Genomic DNA, 19,518 nt, shown 5'->3' on the forward strand with positions numbered 1-19,518 from the left:
GCAATACTCCATATGGGGCCGGATTTGCGATTTGTAGAGCATTAATCGCTGATCCGGCGTGAAGTAATGCTTCGCTCTATTGAGCACACCGAGTTTTTTGGATATATGATTGTACTGAGTTAAGTAATCAACTATATTATCAAGCACCTAACAGATCATCCCTGAAGCGATTGTATACCTTGTTAGGCATACAATCGCTCCAGAGTGGGGGGAAAGGGATTGTTAGTAATGGAATGAGAATCCAATTTGTATGGAGACTATATATATATATATATATATATATATATATATATATATATATATATATATATATATATATATATATATATATATATATGTATCTGTCAAAATTAATCATTCAATAATTGTGCAATTCTAAAATCGTCAATGCGCCGCCGGCTCGGCCGTGACCTCGTTTCAAATATTATATTTGTTTTTAATCATATTAGAATTCAATTTATTAATTAATATACCATTACTCATGGCCAAGAATCATCAGTGACAATGACCACAATGACCCGGCATTTTGACCTCCGTGGCGTTGCGGTACCGTCTAATAAAGTTCAGGTTTCGATTCCCAGTTGGGACTATTTTGGAAGAAAACTTTTCTGAGTTGGGTCCGTTCCGGGTATTCCAGATTGTGCTCTTAGATATTTCTAAACTGGCTCCTCATAATCTTTATGACTGTGAAGCTGACTTCGCAGTTTGGGTACCGAACGGCTAACACTAGGCCCTAATAATTTGCCTGAAGATGCCTTGTTTAGAGGTGAAACACGTGTCGCAAAACGTGCGCGGACAAAATGGCAGTCGGAGATTGACGGCTAATATGGAAGGTTGTGGAACTTCTGGTAGTAAGGGAACCTAATAGTCGAATAGACAGGAGCGTCCCTCTTGAAACATCACCGAAAGCTAATTGCGGTTGCCAAACATGACTGCTGGCAAAATCCTCCAATATCCTCCTATTGGAGGAAGGCTTATGTTCAGCAGTGGACAGTTAAAGGCTGATATAAAGCTGATGATATTTCCTAATTATTTTGAGCTTGGAGGGGCGTGCCACGTTATCAAAGACAATCTATATTCAAGCACCACCAGAGGGAGACTTTGTACAAAAGTCGTTTGCTTGGACACCTCTGTCCTATTCGTGTATCTACCGTGAAGCAATTGTGTTTGCATGACTGTATTTCGGTTTCAAGGGTGGGATATGGCGTGAATTTACAGGGTACAGAGAAATAACACCTGAGTCTTCAGGAATGTTAACACATGGGGGGTATCATGGTCGAAACAGTATACTCTGTTATGTCCATGTTACTGCTCATGTCTATAGGCGACGGTTACCACTTTCCATCAGATGAGCCGTCAGCTTGTTTGCCATTCTAAGTTGTATATAAAAAAACAGACGACTTTAAGATATGTGCTTAATAAATGAATCTAGAACGCGACCTTATAAATAATGTAAATACTAATAAATACATTCTCGCTGCTGGTTTGATTCCTTCATCATCATTAACACCAAACCTACCAAGCGCGGTTGAATAACCATTTATAAAGTTTAGTTTAAATTTTTTCATGTACAACGTTACTGTGTCACCAATAAGACCGCCTTTTGTACTACACTATACGTATTGAAAATTGTTCAACAAATCCTGTAATGTTGGTGCAATAAAGTGTTATATATATATATATATATATATATATATATATATATATATATATATATATATATATATATATATATATATATATATATATATATATAAAAACTTACTGACTTTTCCTATTTCAATATAATAGCGTCCCGTCCCGGCTTCGCACGTGTGGACATTTTTACAACATTTCAAAAAGTGGTCATTGTGACATAACGATAATAGTTGGACCTATAGTATCGAGAAGTTATTTGTAGTTATTGATATTTTCTTCAATATTGTAAAACACACTTTTGTTCTATCACCAATAGTTTCCGCAGCGCACGCGACCAAAGATATTTTATTGCATTTTTTTACACCTCGAGTTACATTACTACAGCTTTAGTAAGGATCCTTAATCTTTTCTAGCAATAAATATAGCCTATGTCACTCAGGGTGAATGTAGCTTCCTAATGGTGAAAGAATTTTTGAAATCGGCAAAGTAGTTTTTGAGTTTATTCATTACAAACATACATATACACAAAAATACAAATCTTTCCTCTTTATAATAATAGTGTAGACATACAAGCCATTTTTCAATGTTTACAACTTACTAGTATTTACTTGTTCACTATCCAATTGGCTAAAATCTCTTTCTATATCAAGATACATACTTTATTTTAAAGCGGTCGTTTGACCGCCCATTGAAATGTCGGTAGGTTTAGCGTTAAAGCCAGTATCCGTCCACAGCTGGACATAAGCCTCCCCATAGCCCGCCATAAAGAACGGTCCTGAGCCACCTGCATCCACTGACTCAATGCAATGCATTTCAGGTCGTCACTCCATCTAGTGGGGGGGGGGGGGGGGTCATCCTACACTGCGTTTACCCGTACGCGGTCGTCACTCAAAAACCTTTCTTCCCCATCGGTTGTCAGTTCCTCGAGCTATATGACCAGCCCATTGCCACTTCAGTTTGCTTGTCCTTCGGGTTATGTCGATTATTTTGATTCGTTATTTCCAAACAAAAGAGATGGAGATTCTCAATTTCATTGTTTTTTTAAACAACTGACGTAGCAAACAAGCATACGGCCCACCTGATGGTAAGCGGTTACCGTAATCTATGAACGCCTGTAATACTAGGGGCATTACGCACGCATTGCCGACCCTGAAGTAACCTCTTTACGTTTGTCACCCCATAACTCCGCCAGTTGTAGACCGATTTGGATAATTCTTTTTTCTAATTCAAAGCTTATACTTGCAGATTGTTCTTGTAGAAATTTTATCAAAATAGCGTAAGTAGTTTAGTTTTTAAATAAAAAAAAATAAATAAAAAACTGGTATTTCCACAATCGATGACAGTTTTTGTTTATTGAACAAGATTAGAGACAAAGGTCAAACATTTTAACGACACACAATGAAGTGCGGTTTAACTTTAACTCTTTAAATGTGATTGTTGTAACCGCAGCCGGTACTGAGGGCGTCGGTTCGATGCTTTGAAGTTCAAAGGTCAAGCTTATGCTTGTTACGCGTGTTAAGTAATAATTGTCCAATCCACTAAAGGGACTTTGAAGTTTTTTTAATTTTTTTGATGGCTGAAAACGGAATACGCTGGCGGAGCACCAGTGAAGGGTGATAGATGAACAAGCTGACGGCCCACCTGATGGAAAGTGGTAACCGTCGCCTATAGACATGAGCAGTACCGTGGACATAACAGAGTATACTGTTTCACCCATGATGCCCCCCGTGCGTTGCCATTCCTGAGGACTCAGGTGTTATTCCTCTGTACCCAGTAAATTCACGCCATATCCCACCCTTCAAACCGAAACACAGCCATGCAAACACAACTGCTTCATGGTTGAAACACGAATGGGACAGAGGTATCCAAACAATCGACTTCTGTACAAAGTCTCCCTCTGGTTAGTGGTTAGCCCATCATGATGAATTCATCAGGCAATTAACCATCATAATTTCCAGGGAGAACCGCTTGGAAGTCGAACTGGTTGGGTATATTGCTAGCAATGGGATTCTCAGTCTCCATTACTAACAATCCCTTTCCCCCCGGGACTTTGAAGTTATTTCATCGGGAGGGGGGGGGGAAGGGATTGTTAGTAATACGAACTAGTAATTCCACTGGTAGCAATATACTCTATCAGGTCGACCTCTACATGGTCCACTCTTAAAACCAACGTGCTGAATTCCAGATGATTTTTTTTTCATGAAATCACAGTCTTCCATTATTCGTAAATCGGTTACAAATGCGCAATAATAACACTGTAGACGCGGAAACGTAACCTATGACCTCAGGATTTGAAACCGGTCTCCAAACCACCGAGTGTATGGGACATCAACAGTAATTCAATTTACCGGCGTAGCGTGAGGTCGGCTGTGAAATATGATCAAAAGGGGGGTAAAGAGGTCAGTTCAGGGTCTGCAACACGCGCGTAATACCTCTGGTTGGGGGGAAAGGGATTGTTAGTAATGGGGTCTAACTAACCTATTGCTAGCAATACACCCTGTCAGCTCGACCTCCACGCGGTTCCTCCTGGAAACCGTCGTGGTTAATTCTAGCGGAATTCGTCACGATAGGCTAACTGACCTGCTTCTATCGTCACCTATCATCGCTCCCTGGTGCCCCATTAGTGTATACCGATAGCGCAGGCGGGGTTACCATTCCATTATCACCCATTAAAAAAAATACCTCTGGTATGGCAGGCGTTCACAGGCTACGGTGACCGCTTACCATCAGGTGGGCCGTATGCTTGTTTGCCACCTCAGTGGTATACAAAAAAATTATTGTATACATACATACACGTCAAAATATCATCATCACCGTCAAGTATTTTACAATTAAGATAGTCCTTTCCCGCGACTTTGTCCTTCTGAATTACAAATAGATAGATAGATTATTATTTATAATTTATTTGCATTACTTACAGCACACAAATAACAATACAAACGGGGGGGAAAGGGATTGCTAGCAATGGAGTTTGACAGCCCCATTGCTAGCAACATGCCCTATTAAGTCGACCTTCACGTGGTTCACCCTGGAAACCATCGTGTACAATTCTTGTTGAATTCGTCACGATGGGCTAACTGACCCGCTTCATCCTCACCTATCATCCCTCACTGGTGCCCCGCCGGTGTATACCGATAGCGCGGGCGGGGTTACCATTCCATTTTCATCTATTAAAAAAAATACCGCCTGGTAGGTATATACCTATATAATATAGTACAATTACGAAATATATAATAATAAAACTCATGCGGGCGGAGCCACGGGTTACAGCTAGTAAAGAGTACAACACAATTACACTGGCGTATTGCAATCGTTTAAAAGGGACACCTTTCGCGAAATTTGTTACGCCACCGCTGACAGACAGACGGACAGATGCGTGCATGCGATCGTATATGTCATAACATTGCCAAATATAAGTATTATTCATAATTAAAGATTGTTTACCACAAGATGACGTGAATTTACTGGGTACGGAGGAATAACACCTGAGTCCTCGGGAATGGCAACGCATGGGGTGTATCATGGGCGAAACAGTATACTCTGTTATGTCCACGGTACTGCTCATGTCTATAGGCGACGGTTACCATTTTCCATCGGGTGGGCCGTCAGCTTGTTTGCCATTCTAAGTTGTATAAAAAAAAAACAACAAAAAATATGTAGTGTTGTGGTCCCGGCATAGAATAGGCCACCCCTTCCTTTCCCATGGTTGTCGTAAGAAGCTATTAAGCGGGAGCAAGGGATGGGCAGCAGCGTCCTTCTTAAAACATCTCCAAAGCCTGACTTCACGATTTAAAACGGGCTATCCCTTCCTTTCCCGTGAGTATTGTAAAAGGCGACTAAGGGAGGACGAGGGATGAGCAGCAGCGTCCCCCTTAAAACATCTCCAAAGCCTAACTTCACGACTTAGAATGGAGCATCCTTTCCTTTCCCGTGAGTATTGTAAGAGCCGACTAAGGGAGGGCAAGGGATGGATAGCAGCGTCCCTCTCGAAACATCTCCAAAAACCTAACAGCCGTTGCTGATCCGCCTGTCAAACGTGGCAACTACTAGCAAACCCACTCTATAGGGAGAAACCTATGCCCAACAGTGGACAGACAACGACTGGTATGCTGATAATGACGATATAAAACAGGATGTCTGTACATAAGATGTGTTAAGAACAGAAACTACCAAAAACAGCCCGACAAGCATTATGCAACGTCCAGTGTCGAACCCGTGACTCACTGCACGACCCAGCGGACCGGTCGTCATCGCTGCACGCTTATGGGTCATGTTTTACATAATATATATATATATATATATATATATATATATATATATATATATATATATATATATATATACAGCTGAAATTATGATATTAATATCATAATTTCAGCTGTTATATGTCCATTGCTAAACATAGATCTTCCCCATAGACTGACATAAGGAACGGGAGCGTTCCTCATAGCAGTTTACCATCGGAGTATTTTACCAGTAGTTACCACACTTGGCAGGCGGATTAGCAACCGCAGTTAGGTTTTCTGCTTCACGGTAGAAACACGAATAGGACAGAGGTGTCCAAGCAAACGACTTTTGTACAGAGTCTCCCTCTGGTGTCAAATATTTAATGTATCAAACATCCAGACAAAGAGTCCATAAAGATGCTTCTTTTTACTGAATACTTTGAATTCATATCTGTGTATGTATTTAAAATAATTCAAAATGGCCGCCATTTCAAATAACACATGCATGTTTATTTGTAAAATGAATTTACTCATATTTTCCAATTAATAATTTTAAACAACTAAAAAATTTTGAGTCAAGGGGCATAGGCAGTAGCGTCCCTCCTAAAACATCAACAAAAGTCTAATTGCAGTCGCCAATCCGTTTGCCAAACGTGGCAACTACTGGCTATACTAACTATATATATATATATATATATATATATATATAATGCCTGCGGTATCGACACCAGTGAGAGGTGATAGGTGAGAATGAAAAGGCAGGTCAGTTAGCCCATCGGTCGGACGAACTCAACAAGAATTAACCACGATGGGTTCCAGGGAGAACAGTGTGAAAGGGCGACCTGATAGAGCGTATTGCTAGCAATAGGACAGTAAGACCCCCATTACTAGCAATCCCTTTCGCCCCCGAAATAAGGGGATCAGACTCGAGTTTGGGACCACAGAGCAACATACTAAACTATAGAGGCGTAAAGATTATCATATTATAATGTAAAAATTTGACGTTCATAAGCGGCTAAAATGTCCTACATGAATAAATGATTTTTGAATTTGAATTTGAATTTGAATACAAACAGGATATTTTGATAGAATCAACAAAAAAACTGACTTTAACAAAATCATGCTCGGAATATAAATAAGCATTCCAATGATGTATTTAAAACAATAGGATTTATAGAAAAAAATAGATACGCAATATGCTATAACTAAAAGAGCTGACACACCGACTGAGGTGCCACAAGTAAACTTTGCTGAGCTCTTTTCCATAAGAATTCATCTCATTCATGTTGTAACACGTTTTTAAGCTATCAATCTTGTCTGTTTTATACAACTTAGAATGTCAAACAAGCTGACGGTCCATTTGATGGAAAGTGGTAACCGTCGCCTATAGACATGAGCAGTACCATGGACATAACAGAGTATACTGTTTCGCCCATGATACCCCCGTGCGTTGCCATTCCTGAGGACTCAGGTGTTATTTCTGTGTACCCTGTAAATTCACCGCCATATCGCACCCTTCAAACCGAAACACAGCCATGCAAACACAAATGCTTCACGGTAGAAACACGAATGGGACAGAGGTACCCAAGCAATCGACTTTTGTACAAAGTGTGTCTTATGTCTTGCATGTCTATAATTATAGTTACAATTTTATTTTCAGCCATTAAAAAAATAAAAAAAAAAGCCATATCAAGTGTGCAGCCAGCATTAGACCACTGTCGCTACAAATGCCAAGGATGCGTCCGCGCACACAGCGACCGGTACTGATGTAATCTTAACTGCGTTTGACCCGACCGAGGGCAGTGGTCGTCAAACTATAGGTCACTTCGATATACACCCGTTGGTCAGTTAATAATGGGGAATCAGTGGTGGTCAAACTATAGTCCACTCCGAAATACGCTCGCTGGTCAGCTAACATCGGGGAATAGTGGTTGTCAAACTGTCGGCCACTTCAAAACACACTTGATAATCAATTAACAACGGAGGACAGTGGTTGTCAAACTGTAGGTTACTTATAAACATTCGCTGGTAAGATAACAGCGGTGGGCACTGGTTGTCAAACTGTAGATTATTTATAAACATTCGCTGGTAAGATAACAGCGGAGGACAAAGAATCACATATAAAATGCTATAAACTTTTTTTATTATATATTTTTTTTATACCACTGAGGTGGCAAACAAGCATACTGCTCACCTGATGGTAAGCGATCACCGTAGCCTATGAACGTCTGCAACACCAGAGGTATTACGCGCGCGTTGCCGACCCTGAACAAGTCTCTTTAGCTCCCTTTTGAAGAACCCCATGCTGTAGTCTCTTGGGAAAACCTCGGCAGGGAGCTCATTCCATAACCTGAGTGTTCGTGGGAGGAAACATGTCTGAAACCGCGTTGTACGCGACCATCTAGGCTGTAGGGTATGAGTGTGAACTCCCTGTCGATGGCGAGACGTACGATGGTAGAAAGTCGCTGTGGGCATCATATTGAACAATTCCTCTGAGAACAATCCGTTGTACAAGCGGTAGAACACACAGAGTGAGGCAAAATCTCCCCTTAATTTAAGGGTAAAAATATATTGATTTTTAAAAATCTATCTATGAGTAGATGGAAGTAGACACAAGTCCCTTATTCCTCTCATTTACCGATTTCCTCTAACCATTTCCAACGTTCCCTTCCTTTTTTCCTCAATCCTTTCCTCCATATCGTAGGTGGCGGAAACCACCAATAAATGCATTCCCAAAAAGGGTTGACGTCAGGCAGGCGGCCGGTCGTAAAACTATAAGCCAAATCTTTTTGTAATATGGATAAAATCATATTACGTCGACCACAAATAATAATTGGATTAAGGGTAGGGAGACAATAGCGGGCCATTGTCCATTAAACAAACATTTATACACAATAGGAGCCACAGACAGCCCTCTACGTCGAGGCTGTTTCGACGCCGAACAAACGGCTGCTCACGTAATCCTGGAATGTGAGGCTGTGGCCAATCAACGTTTAGAAATTCTCGGAACGGTGAGGTCGCTCCGTGAGGCCTGTGAAGATCCCAGGAAGCTTCTGTACTGGGCGGAGCTAGATTGGCTGTATTAACCACGACTCATACGCACAACGGCCCAAATGAGAGGCTAAGCGCGGAAAATAGTGTCTTTTTTAAATTCACATTCACATTCAAGGGTAGGGAGACCGTGATGATGAGTAGATAGAAGAGAAGTCAGGTCGGATCACTAGTAAATAAATAAATAAATACCCTCCGTTTGTGGCCGGTCGGATAAAAACACGAAATCCCCGACCTGTGATAAATTTGAATAAAAATATTGTGACCTCGCGGTGCGCGTGCGCATCATCTCTATATAAACGGCGGGCGGGCGACGGGCGCGCAGTCGTATTGCAATAAAACAACATGGTGAGTGAATATAGTGATAAATCAATACTAGTGTGATAAAGCAGTTGTGTTTGCATGGCTGTGTTACGGTTTGAAGGGTGGGATATGGCGTGAATTTACAGGGTACAGAGGAATAACACCTGAGTCCTCAGGAATGGCAACGTATGGGAGGTATCATGGGCGGAACAGTATACTTTGTTATGTCCACGGTACTGCTCATGTCTGTAGGCGACGGTTACCACTTTCCATCAGGTGGGCCGTCAGTTTGCCATTCTAAGTTGTATAAAAAAAATATGATACAATAAAAAAAAAACATATATTTGTGTGATATCGACAGATAAATCTGATGGGAATAACAGAACAACAGATTTCGTTTTACGAAGAAAAAATCGACTTCAATTCTGTACTAATCGGTTGTTTTGGTTTAAAAAACCAAACTGCTGAAATGATTTCGATGAAACTCATACGGGACTAATCTGTAAGTACGTACTTTCGGTTAAAAAACAGTTTTTCATATCGGTATATAAAGGACGGAGTTGTGAGGTGAAACCCAAAAACAATACGCCCAAATTGAGGGCTTCCTTTTTTGATGTCGGTTAAAAATATCTAAATGTCATCATCATCACCGTCACCATCATCTAAATGTATTCTTCTGTAATTTGCTGTAAGTACTTGATCAAGCATTGGTCAAGGCATTTTCGACCGACCTTCTAAAGAAGGGGCTTCTCAACTCGGCTGTACTTTATCTCACGTTTGTTACCTCATAACTCCGTTATTTTTAAACCGATTCGCAAAATTCTTTTTTTATCTGAAAGGACATAATTACAGATTGTTCACGTAGAAATTTTATCAAAATCGGTCCCGTAATTTAGTTTTAAAATAAAAATAATTAAGTTTTTAATTGAAGTCCATGGGTTTTTTTTTGGTAGAACAGAATTCAAAAATATTGTTTTTTTTTTCTGTGTTTTGTGTTTTTAATGTTATTTGTGATTTACTAATTATAATATTATAAGTGTATGTTTGTATGTATGTGTCGGAAATATAAATACGAAATATTTAAAAAAATAACTCGCGACTCCGTCCGTGTAACCGGGACATGTTTACTTATAAGGAACAAAAGTTTTTTTTATACAACTTAGAACAGCAAACGAGCTGACGGCCCACCTGATGGAAAGTGGTAACCGTCGCCTATAGACACGAGCAGTACCGTGGACATAACAGAGTATACTGTTTCGCCCATGATACCCACCATGCGTTGCCATTCCTGATGACGTAAAGTGTAATATCTCCTTCTCTATCTCGTACAGATGGATAGATACTCTTTATTGTTCCCTCCATAAAATTACAATAGTAAACTTATTATAGATACAAACAATTACAAGAAATGATCACACATACAGTACGTGTTTATCAAATTTTATAGTGATTTGTTAAAGCGTTATAAGGCAACAAACAAACAAACTCACGTCTATATAAAAAAAGTCGGGTTATTTTAATGTGTGATAATGAAATGGTAACCCCACCCGCGCTATCGGTATACACCGGCGGGGCACCAGTGAGGGGTGATAGGTGAGGATGAATGCAGGTCAGTTAGCCAATCGTGACGAATTCAACGATAAATTAGTCACGATGGTTTCCAGGGGAAACCGCGGGGAGGTCGACCTGACAGAGTATATTGTTAGCAATAGGGCTACTAACCCTTATTACTTACAATCCCTTCTCCCCCTACGGGGCACTAGTGAGGGATGATAGGTGAGGATGAAAAGGCAGGTCAGTTAACCCATCGTGACGAATATACCTATAATTCAGCAGGGGAACGCGTGGAGGTCGATCTGACAGTGGTAAATTGCTACCAATGGGAATGGTAGTCCGCATTACTAATACCCCCCCCCCCTCCGAGGGGGGAAAGGGATTGTTAGTAATGGGGTCAAATAGCCCCATTACTAACAATATACCTCCGCGCGGTTCCTTCTGGAAACCATCGTGGTTAATTCTAGTTGAATTCGTCAGGATGGGCTAACTGACCTGCCTTTTCATTCTCACCTATCACCCCTCACTGGTGCCCCGCCCGTGTATACCGGTAGCGCAGGTGGGGTTACCATTTCATTATCATCCATTAAAAAAACAATACTCTCTCCCCCCCCCAGTAGATCTACTAGGACGGGATCGCTTGACCGATATTAGTACAAACTCTTGGAGCGTTAACTATGCTCCGAGAGCGTCCTTTCTAACGAGGCCTTGGGTCGCAGGTCTCACTAGCACTGTTGACATTTGGGTGTCATTACGCGTTAGGGCAACACCATGGCCATGAGCGAAGCGACAGGCGGAGCGTATAGGTAATTCTGTGTTTCCCAGCGTGGGGCCCACGTCCCACACGGGTGCTATTATTCGCTCCATCTTGAAAGATAGGGTAAAATTTTATTCCGATAGGAAAAAAACCTGTCTCAATAGGTGGCGGACATGAGACAAAGGAACGTTCACCGTCTCAGCCAGTAACCTCATAATAACCGCTTACGCTTCCGCTACCGCTCATGCCCTTTAAACGCACTGTCAGGTTACTTACTGACAAATGTGCCGCAACGCGTCATTACGGTTTGCGTAATAGTATATTCTGTCTGTTTGTTTGTTTAGTAATAATCTCTGTTTTGAATAAACATGATTATAAGATATTTATAAGCGATTTCCAAAAGCTGGTATTTGTGTGCATGTGCGTGTGTATGCACGAGGGTATGAGACAACGTAAATGTGCGTACTTGAGTGTAAGTGTGCGTACGCGCATGCTCTTAGTCACGCGCGCCAGTGTACGTGTGCGTGTGTGTGTGTAAGTGTATGAGTGTTCATGTGTGTGTGTATTTTTTAATGCATGATAATGGAATGGTAACCCCGCCTGCGATATCGGTATACATTGACGGGGCACCAGTGAGAGATGATAGGTGAGGATGAAAAGGCAGGTCGGTTGGTTCATCATGATGAATACAACTGGAATCGGGAGGAAAGGGATTGTTAGTAATGGAGACTGAGAATCCCATTGCTAGCAATATACCCAACCAGGTCCACCTCCTCGCGGTACCCCCTGGAAACTATCATGGTTAATTCCTGATGAATTCACCATGATGGGCTAACTGGCCTGTTTTCATTCTCATCTATCACCCTTCACTGGTGCTCCGCCAGCGTATCCTGTTAGCGCTGGCGGGGTTACCATACCATTATCACCCATCAAAAAAAAATACAACTGGAATCAGCACGACGTATTCCAGGGGGGACCACGTGGAGGTCGACCTGACAGGGTATATTGCTGGCAATGGGACTGATAGTCCGCATTACTAACAATCCCTTCCCCCCTGTGTGTAGTCGTACCTATATTGTGCATGATCACACATGTCATATCACTAACTATATCCTGACCATCCGCAGAAGCTCCTCATCCTGAGCCTGGCGGTGGCGTGCGCCGCGGCGGACGTCTCGCACATAGTGCAGCAGGGCGGCGAGAGGGAGGCCAAGATATTGCGGCAGGAGTTGGACGTGGGTCTGGAGGGCAACTACCAGTACGCGTACGAAACAGAGAATGGCATATCGGCGCAGGAGCAGGGCGCGTTGAAGAACGCCCAGTCTGTAAGTTTCGGCTTAGGGAAAGCAGTTGTATTTGCATAGCTGTGTTTCGGTTTGAACGGTGGGATATGGCGTGAATTTACAGGGTACAGAGGAATAACACCTGAGTCCTCGGGAATGGCAACGCATGGGGGTGTATCATGGGCGAAACAGTATACTCTGTTATGTCCATGGTACTGCTCATGTCTATAGGCGACGGTTACCACTTTTCCATCAGGTGGGCCGTCAGCTTGTTTGCCATTCTAAGTTGTATAAAAAAAAATTTGTCAAATGCTGTCGCCGCTGTATAAGTGGTTCGGCTTTCTATATTCACGGAACGTTAATGTATATATGTACATATATAGTATATATGTATATGTGTTACTGTATACCGGTGTGTATGTACTTTGATTATATGTTATTATTTCTTTGTATATATGTCAACATATTTATTATTTTTTAATAGAAACATCTATACTGTTTCCTACTATTATTGTACGCACACTGCCCGCTGGTAATTAATGCTCCTCTCCACTCAGTGTTTGCTGGAAGAGAACTCTTACAGAGTTAAGCTCGACTGTTGTACATCTTTATTTTATATATATATTATATGTTGTAATTTTTTGTGTACAATAAAGAATAAATGAATAAATAAACGTATATACCGTGAATAAAGAACTTTTATTATATTAATTAAATATGTACTGTAGTTGTACATCGTTGAATCTATTTCTAATGTATATCTCTTATATCTCTTATCATTATTCCCGTGTTTATCATATATATTCATCACTGTTTTATATATTATACTTATATATTTATACATAACATCTCTTGCACACACGTGTCCGTGAGTTACGTGTTTAGGGCCTACTGGAAATCAGTGTCGTGTGCTTCAGATATGAAACTGCGACATATGCCGAGTTAGGTCCTTTGCACAAACACTGCTACATTCATTTTTGTTTTTTATGTTTTTCTTTTTATTCTAAATTCAAAGTAAAATAGTAATGTTATTATATAATCGTGTAGTCTTCATTATTATGTTGTTTTGTATTTAATTAATGATATTATTTTAATGAAAGGTTTGTTTAGTGTATGTGTAAATAAATAAATAAATAAAAAATACTATTGTTATTTTGTAGGAAAACGCCGCCCAATCAGTGCAGGGCGAGGCGCAGTGGACCGCGCCCGGCGGCGAAGTCATACAGCTCCAATACATAGCGGACGAGAACGGCTACCAGCCGCAGGTGAGTCACATGTATGGCTTAATACACCGCAGGCCCATTGGGAGGGGGGGGGGAAGGGATTATTAATAATTGCGTCTGAACGTCCCATTGCTAACAATATATATCAGGGGAAAGGAATTTTTAGTAACGTGGAGTTTTTTTTTTAATGGATGATAATGGAGTCGTCCCTCACTGGTGCCCCGCCAGCGTGTATACGGGCAGTGCAGGCGGGATTCGATTTTTCCGATAAAAAAAACCATCACAATTATAATAATAAATGCGTAAGTTTGTGAGGTTGAATATTAAGAATTTTCAAAATCGTTTTATAAACGACAGAGTTCTGAGGTGACAAACAAAATAAAATATACAATCAAACATATAAATTCCTCATTTTTGGAAGCCGGTTAAAAAAGGAACAAAACCGCTTTTTAAAGTCGAATGCCAATATTTTAGTTGTTTTTCTAATCCACAGGGCTCCCACCTGCCGACCCCGCCTCCGATCCCCGAGGCGATCCTCAAAGCGCTGGAGTACATCCGAGCACACCCCCCGCCGCCTGAATCCTAATCACCTACCCAGCTAGCTTAGTATAAGAATAGCATGTGATCATATTGGACATTTTAATTAATTTAATATCTGAATTAATGTCAAAGTAAAAAATCAAAAGATTTGACTTTTTAAAAATAGATTTACCTTTACATTAAATTCTGTAGAAACGAATTGTAATTTGTAATTTAAAAAAGATAACATTTAAAATGACAATTAAAAGAAAATTTTAATATCTATAATTTAACATATAATAACAAATTTTAAGATATAAAATTGGTGAATACCATATTAAATTACATATTATTTATTCCTTTTATACGTAAAATATCAATTAAACCAAAATTGATTTAATAAACTTTTGACGTGTTAATAAGAGTAATGTGAATTGTTAATTTTAAATTGTAATTTAAATTGTAACAAAACAACAGTATAATATTATTTTTAATTTGAAAATTAAATTTGTAAATTTAAATTGCAATTTAAAATTATATTTACAATTTCAAATTACAATTTAAAATTAAAGTTATAACTTTAAATTACAATTTAATATTAAATGTATAATTTTAAATTACAAAATAAAATTAAAATTATAAATTTAAATTACAATTTAAAATATTTAAAAATGTTTATATTATCACACTATTTTTTAAATACTAATTATCTAATAATAATGTTAGTTTAATACATATATCTATTATTAACTGAACAATTAAAACTGTGATAGGAGATATATTTGTAATTATTTTAAAAAAATGTAAAAAAAAATACACTGCCAATAAATAAAACAAATTTGACTACACTATTGATTTGTTTGTTACCTGTTGACGGCTAAACCGATCGTCATGGAATTTAGTACACACGTGGACTACGTTTCAATGGAACTTAATAAAAATATAAACTTAACGAATACTCTCTTGCCATGAGCCAGCCCGCCAATGTTTTTTTTTTTATGCATGACAATGGAATGGTAACCCCGCCTGCGCTAACGGAGCACCAGTGAGGAATGATAGGTGACGATGAAAGCAGGTCAGTTAGTCCATCGTGATGAACACACCTGGAATTCAGCACGATGGTCTCCAGGGGGAACCATGTGGAGGTGGACCTGATATTGCTAGCAATGGGGCTGTCAAACACCATTGCTAAAAATCCCTTTCCCCCCAGCCCGCCGATGTTTGAGCGTAGTACAAGCCAAACGTCGACCAATAGATTGGATGTTACCATTCGACTCTGATTACATACAGAGACATGCTCCTGGGATGATCACAACAACTTGGCCACCTTTTCATTAAGTTCCATTGAAAGTAGAGTATAGCATTTGTGATGGAGAAGAACATAGGCTAATATCTCAGTCACGCGGACGATGTCGCGGGTAAAAATTTGTCAACGATGATATCATCCCCTACTGTTCACTGCTGAAAAAAGGTCTTCCGTTGTTTTGGTTATTCGTTACAAGTGAATAAGAACACATCCAGATTTTTTAAAAATTTTTGTTACCGTCTGTTTTTACGGACTAATCTCCGAGACTGTTGTACCGATTTAAATGTAACTTTACATGGTGGTACCTCACATCCCCGGTCGACATTTTAGACACATTTAATCACGGAAAAATAAAGAGTTCCTGTGGGATAGTTAAAAAACTATAGGAATTTATACAACTTAGTGCACAATCTACTTAAGTGGAGGAGCGTTTATATAGTTATATAAACGCTCGTAAAGTAAAATCTGGTAGTATTGTTTTATTGTTACCCTATTCCCTTTGGCCGCAACAGAATATCAGTGCTCTGCTCTTTTGAAGGCGAAGCAATAAACTGAGTTGTGGCCATTTTGTATTGCTATGGCACACTCACAAACGAAAGTTGCATTTGGCTTTGTGTATTTTTTTGTCATTTATGTTATCTCGCTTTTCTTTTTGTGTATGTATGTTGTAATTTGTGTGCTGTAAGTAAGTAATGCAAATAAATTATCTATATATATATATATATATATATATATATATATATATATATAAAATAACAAATACCTAAAACAAGTTGCAATACGATAATGTTATAAACAAAAACAGAACGCAATACAAAAATACAAAAAAAGAAACTACAAATTAAAAATTTTAACAGCGTTCCCTAGTACGACACGGCAACTAACACTGACCACGTCAACGAATTTTTATAGCGTTCCCGAGTATGACGCGACAACTACTATAGCGCTGATCTTGGTAACGAGTTTGTGCAGCGTTACCGATTACGACGCGGCAACTAACATTGACCACGTCAACGAATTTTTATAGCGTTCCCGAGTATGACGCGACAACTACAATAGCGCTGATCTTGGTAACGAGTTTGTACAGCGTTACCGATTACGACGCGGTAACTAACACTGGCCTTGTTTACGAATTGTTATAGCGTTCCCGAGTATGACGCGCCACTATATAGTAGTGATGCGCTGATCTTTTTAATGAATTTTTACAGCGTTACCGAGTATGACACAACAATTAGTGTACCATATATAAGAATAATATGATCATACCTTATTAGAATAAAAAAAAAACAATGTACATTCATTGTTTTTCGAATAAATGACTAATGACTTACCTTGATCCCTGAGCACGGTGACAGCCTCGAGGACCCGCTTCGTGTATATACAGGGCTCGTAGTTGTCCATTTCCTGTGTCACCACGGAGCACACCCTGTATAACAAATTAAATTTATATTGACCGATTTTAAAAAGCCATGTGGTCCCGACATAGAATGGGCCACCCCTTTCTTTCCCGTGGGTGTAGTAAGAGGTCACTAAGGGAACTTCATGGAGAAAGGGCATTTTTCTTAAAACATCACCAAAGTCTAACTGCGGTTGCCAACTCACTTGCCAAGTGTGACAACTACTGGCAACCCCCCTCCCTAAAAAATCTCCCAAATTGGCAACACTTTTCGTTCGTTTGGGTGTTGGATAAGTTTGGGGGTGGGGGGTTAACAACAAAATGTTACGGCGCGTTACATGAAATGGAAAGCAAGCCTAAAAATCTTTCTTGCCAGGATAATCTGCCACTGACCAAGATCTAGCCCTGCCTCAATCATCCCCCCTCCCATCGGCTCCCATTTTTGCCACATTGGGCATATGTCCAGCTTCTCCTGCAGTCTGGGTCGGACCCTACCTCCAGCATTCTAAATTTAGGGCAGTTGGGCCCTCATTTTTCCGACTCAAGATTTCCGGTTCTCCCTTCCCACATTAAACCGAGCCTTGTTTGATAGAAACAAATGTTCTATGTGGTCAGTTATGATGCCTGGTGATAGTGATGGTGATGATGATGAGGCGTGTACCTGTGCGCGCGGCCACGGATGGCGCCGGCGGTGCGCTCGAGCGAGTCGGGGTCGGCCTCCTGCAGTGCCACCACGCACTTGTTCACGTCCTCCAGGATGTGGTTCTCTGTACCGGGAGATGACATGTTCATAATGGAAACCTTGGTGTTTAAAATTTCAAGTGGGGTAATCAAGTTGTAACTGACCCCTAAATAGAAATACTCAGGTTGAAAATTGCGACACTAGTATTGTAAGTTGGGATACTTGAGTTGCATGTTAGGGTAACTGAATTGTATGTTGGGGTACTCGAGTTGTATGTTGAGGTACCTGAGTTGTAACATGGGGTATTCGACGTGTTAGTTGGGGTACTCGGGTTGTACGTTGGGGTGTTGAGTTGTACGTCTGCATCGGAACATGTACTGCAGCTACCGGTTATCGGTGCTAGTGTCGACTGCTTGGTTGAAGAAAAAAGTATACTCTGTTATGTCCATGGTACTGCTTATATCTATAGGCAACGGTTACCACTTTACATCAGGTGGACCGTCAGATTGTATGCCAATCTAAGTGGCGTAAAAAAAAACAGTAATGAGAGTTACCGCTGACGGCGAGGAAGTCGTCGATGGTGGTGATGTCGTCGACTGCGTCGGTGAGCAGCCGCACGGCTGCCTCCCAGGCGCGAGCGAACGCGCCCGCGTTATCCTGGGCCACCCGCGATCGCGGCCGCGCCGCCAGCACCAGTGCTGCGTTGATCACCTGTTCACACACACGCACGACTTTCACTTAACATTACACTGTTGGAGATTGCTATTAATGAGGACTAACGCCTCCAATGCTAATAATATACACTTATCAGGAAGTTCCACTTATCAGTGGAGGTTCCACGCGATCGCGGTTATTTCTTATTATCATCGTTGTGGTTAATGCTTGATTAAATCGTCACAATATCTCTCACTGACAAACCGTCCACGTATATCAATAGCGTAAATGGGATTGCTATTCATAATTATTTATTAAAAAAAAAAATTATACTGTCAAAGTGACCTCTGCGCGGTCCCTCTTAGAAACTATCGTGGTTTGTCGTAATGACGACTCTACTGCCCTAATTTCATTAATTATCTATTTAACAAATATATAAACAGTTTCTTTTTATTTAGTAGAAAAATCCACAGCTCTCTTACAAAATAACACACAAAGGCTGAGTCCTTTATAAATACAGCCAAAAACAAATTTTAATTTTATAAACGAATACTGTCTAAGTATGTCTAAAACAAGTAAAGAAAGTTAGTTTGTGTGTGTGCGTGTGCACATGCGTGTGCGCGTGTATATTTGTGTGTTTGTGTGTATCAATTAATTTACTTTAGTTTTAATGGCAATTATTTGTTAAACTTAGTGCCGTGACCAAGATACAAAATTAATATAAATAAACCGTTACATTACCTGTGGACAGAGCGCCTCTATTTGCCCGGCAGCATGTCGCACCATCTTCACACCATCCTCGTTGTTCGACATCGAGCACACCAGGTTTGCCACCTGAGATCCACAGATAAATACATATTATCAATAAATAAAAGGAATTATAATAAATTTGACGGGAGGGTCGTGCCATACCCAAAATTGGCGGG

General features: G+C 40.2%; 2 protein-coding genes across 5 annotated transcripts in view; one reads left to right on the top strand and one right to left on the bottom strand.

Annotated features, from left to right (window-relative positions):
• Positions 1-19,518, bottom strand: part of LOC113521966 (catenin alpha) — a 65,218-nt gene that overhangs the window by 33,202 nt on the left and 12,498 nt on the right. For all 4 annotated transcript variants that reach the window (XM_031911967.2, XM_031911969.2, XM_052892387.1 and 1 more), the window contains 4 exons: positions 19,334-19,426; positions 18,493-18,649; positions 17,918-18,023; positions 17,192-17,286 (listed from right to left, as the gene is read on the bottom strand). In XM_031911967.2, coding sequence (XP_031767827.1) covers positions 17,192-17,286; positions 17,918-18,023; positions 18,493-18,649; positions 19,334-19,426 — 451 coding nt within the window. The remainder of the gene's footprint in view (positions 1-17,191; positions 17,287-17,917; positions 18,024-18,492; positions 18,650-19,333; positions 19,427-19,518) is intronic.
• LOC128200117 (larval cuticle protein LCP-17-like) lies at positions 9,144-15,035 on the top strand. The gene is made up of 4 exons (XM_052892389.1): positions 9,144-9,263; positions 12,657-12,854; positions 13,973-14,077; positions 14,529-15,035. The coding sequence occupies exons 1-4, from the start codon at positions 9,261-9,263 to the stop codon at positions 14,619-14,621; spliced, it is 399 nt and encodes a 132-aa protein (XP_052748349.1). The 5' UTR covers positions 9,144-9,260; the 3' UTR covers positions 14,622-15,035.

The sequence above is a fragment of the Galleria mellonella genome, unplaced genomic scaffold (assembly GCF_026898425.1).
Source record: "Galleria mellonella isolate WM207_F2 unplaced genomic scaffold, CSIRO_AGI_GalMel_v1 utg158, whole genome shotgun sequence".
In the NCBI taxonomy this organism is placed as follows: Eukaryota; Metazoa; Arthropoda; class Insecta; order Lepidoptera; family Pyralidae; genus Galleria; species Galleria mellonella.

What these genes read in the sequence shown, in the direction of transcription:
- LOC128200117 (XM_052892389.1), top strand. An exon ending in CGTTGAAGAACGCCCAGTCT is followed by an intron (nt 12,855 to 13,972) that starts GTAAGTTTCGGC and finishes GTTATTTTGTAG; the next exon opens with GAAAACGCCGCCCAATCAGT. An exon ending in AGAACGGCTACCAGCCGCAG is followed by an intron (nt 14,078 to 14,528) that starts GTGAGTCACATG and finishes TCTAATCCACAG; the next exon opens with GGCTCCCACCTGCCGACCCC.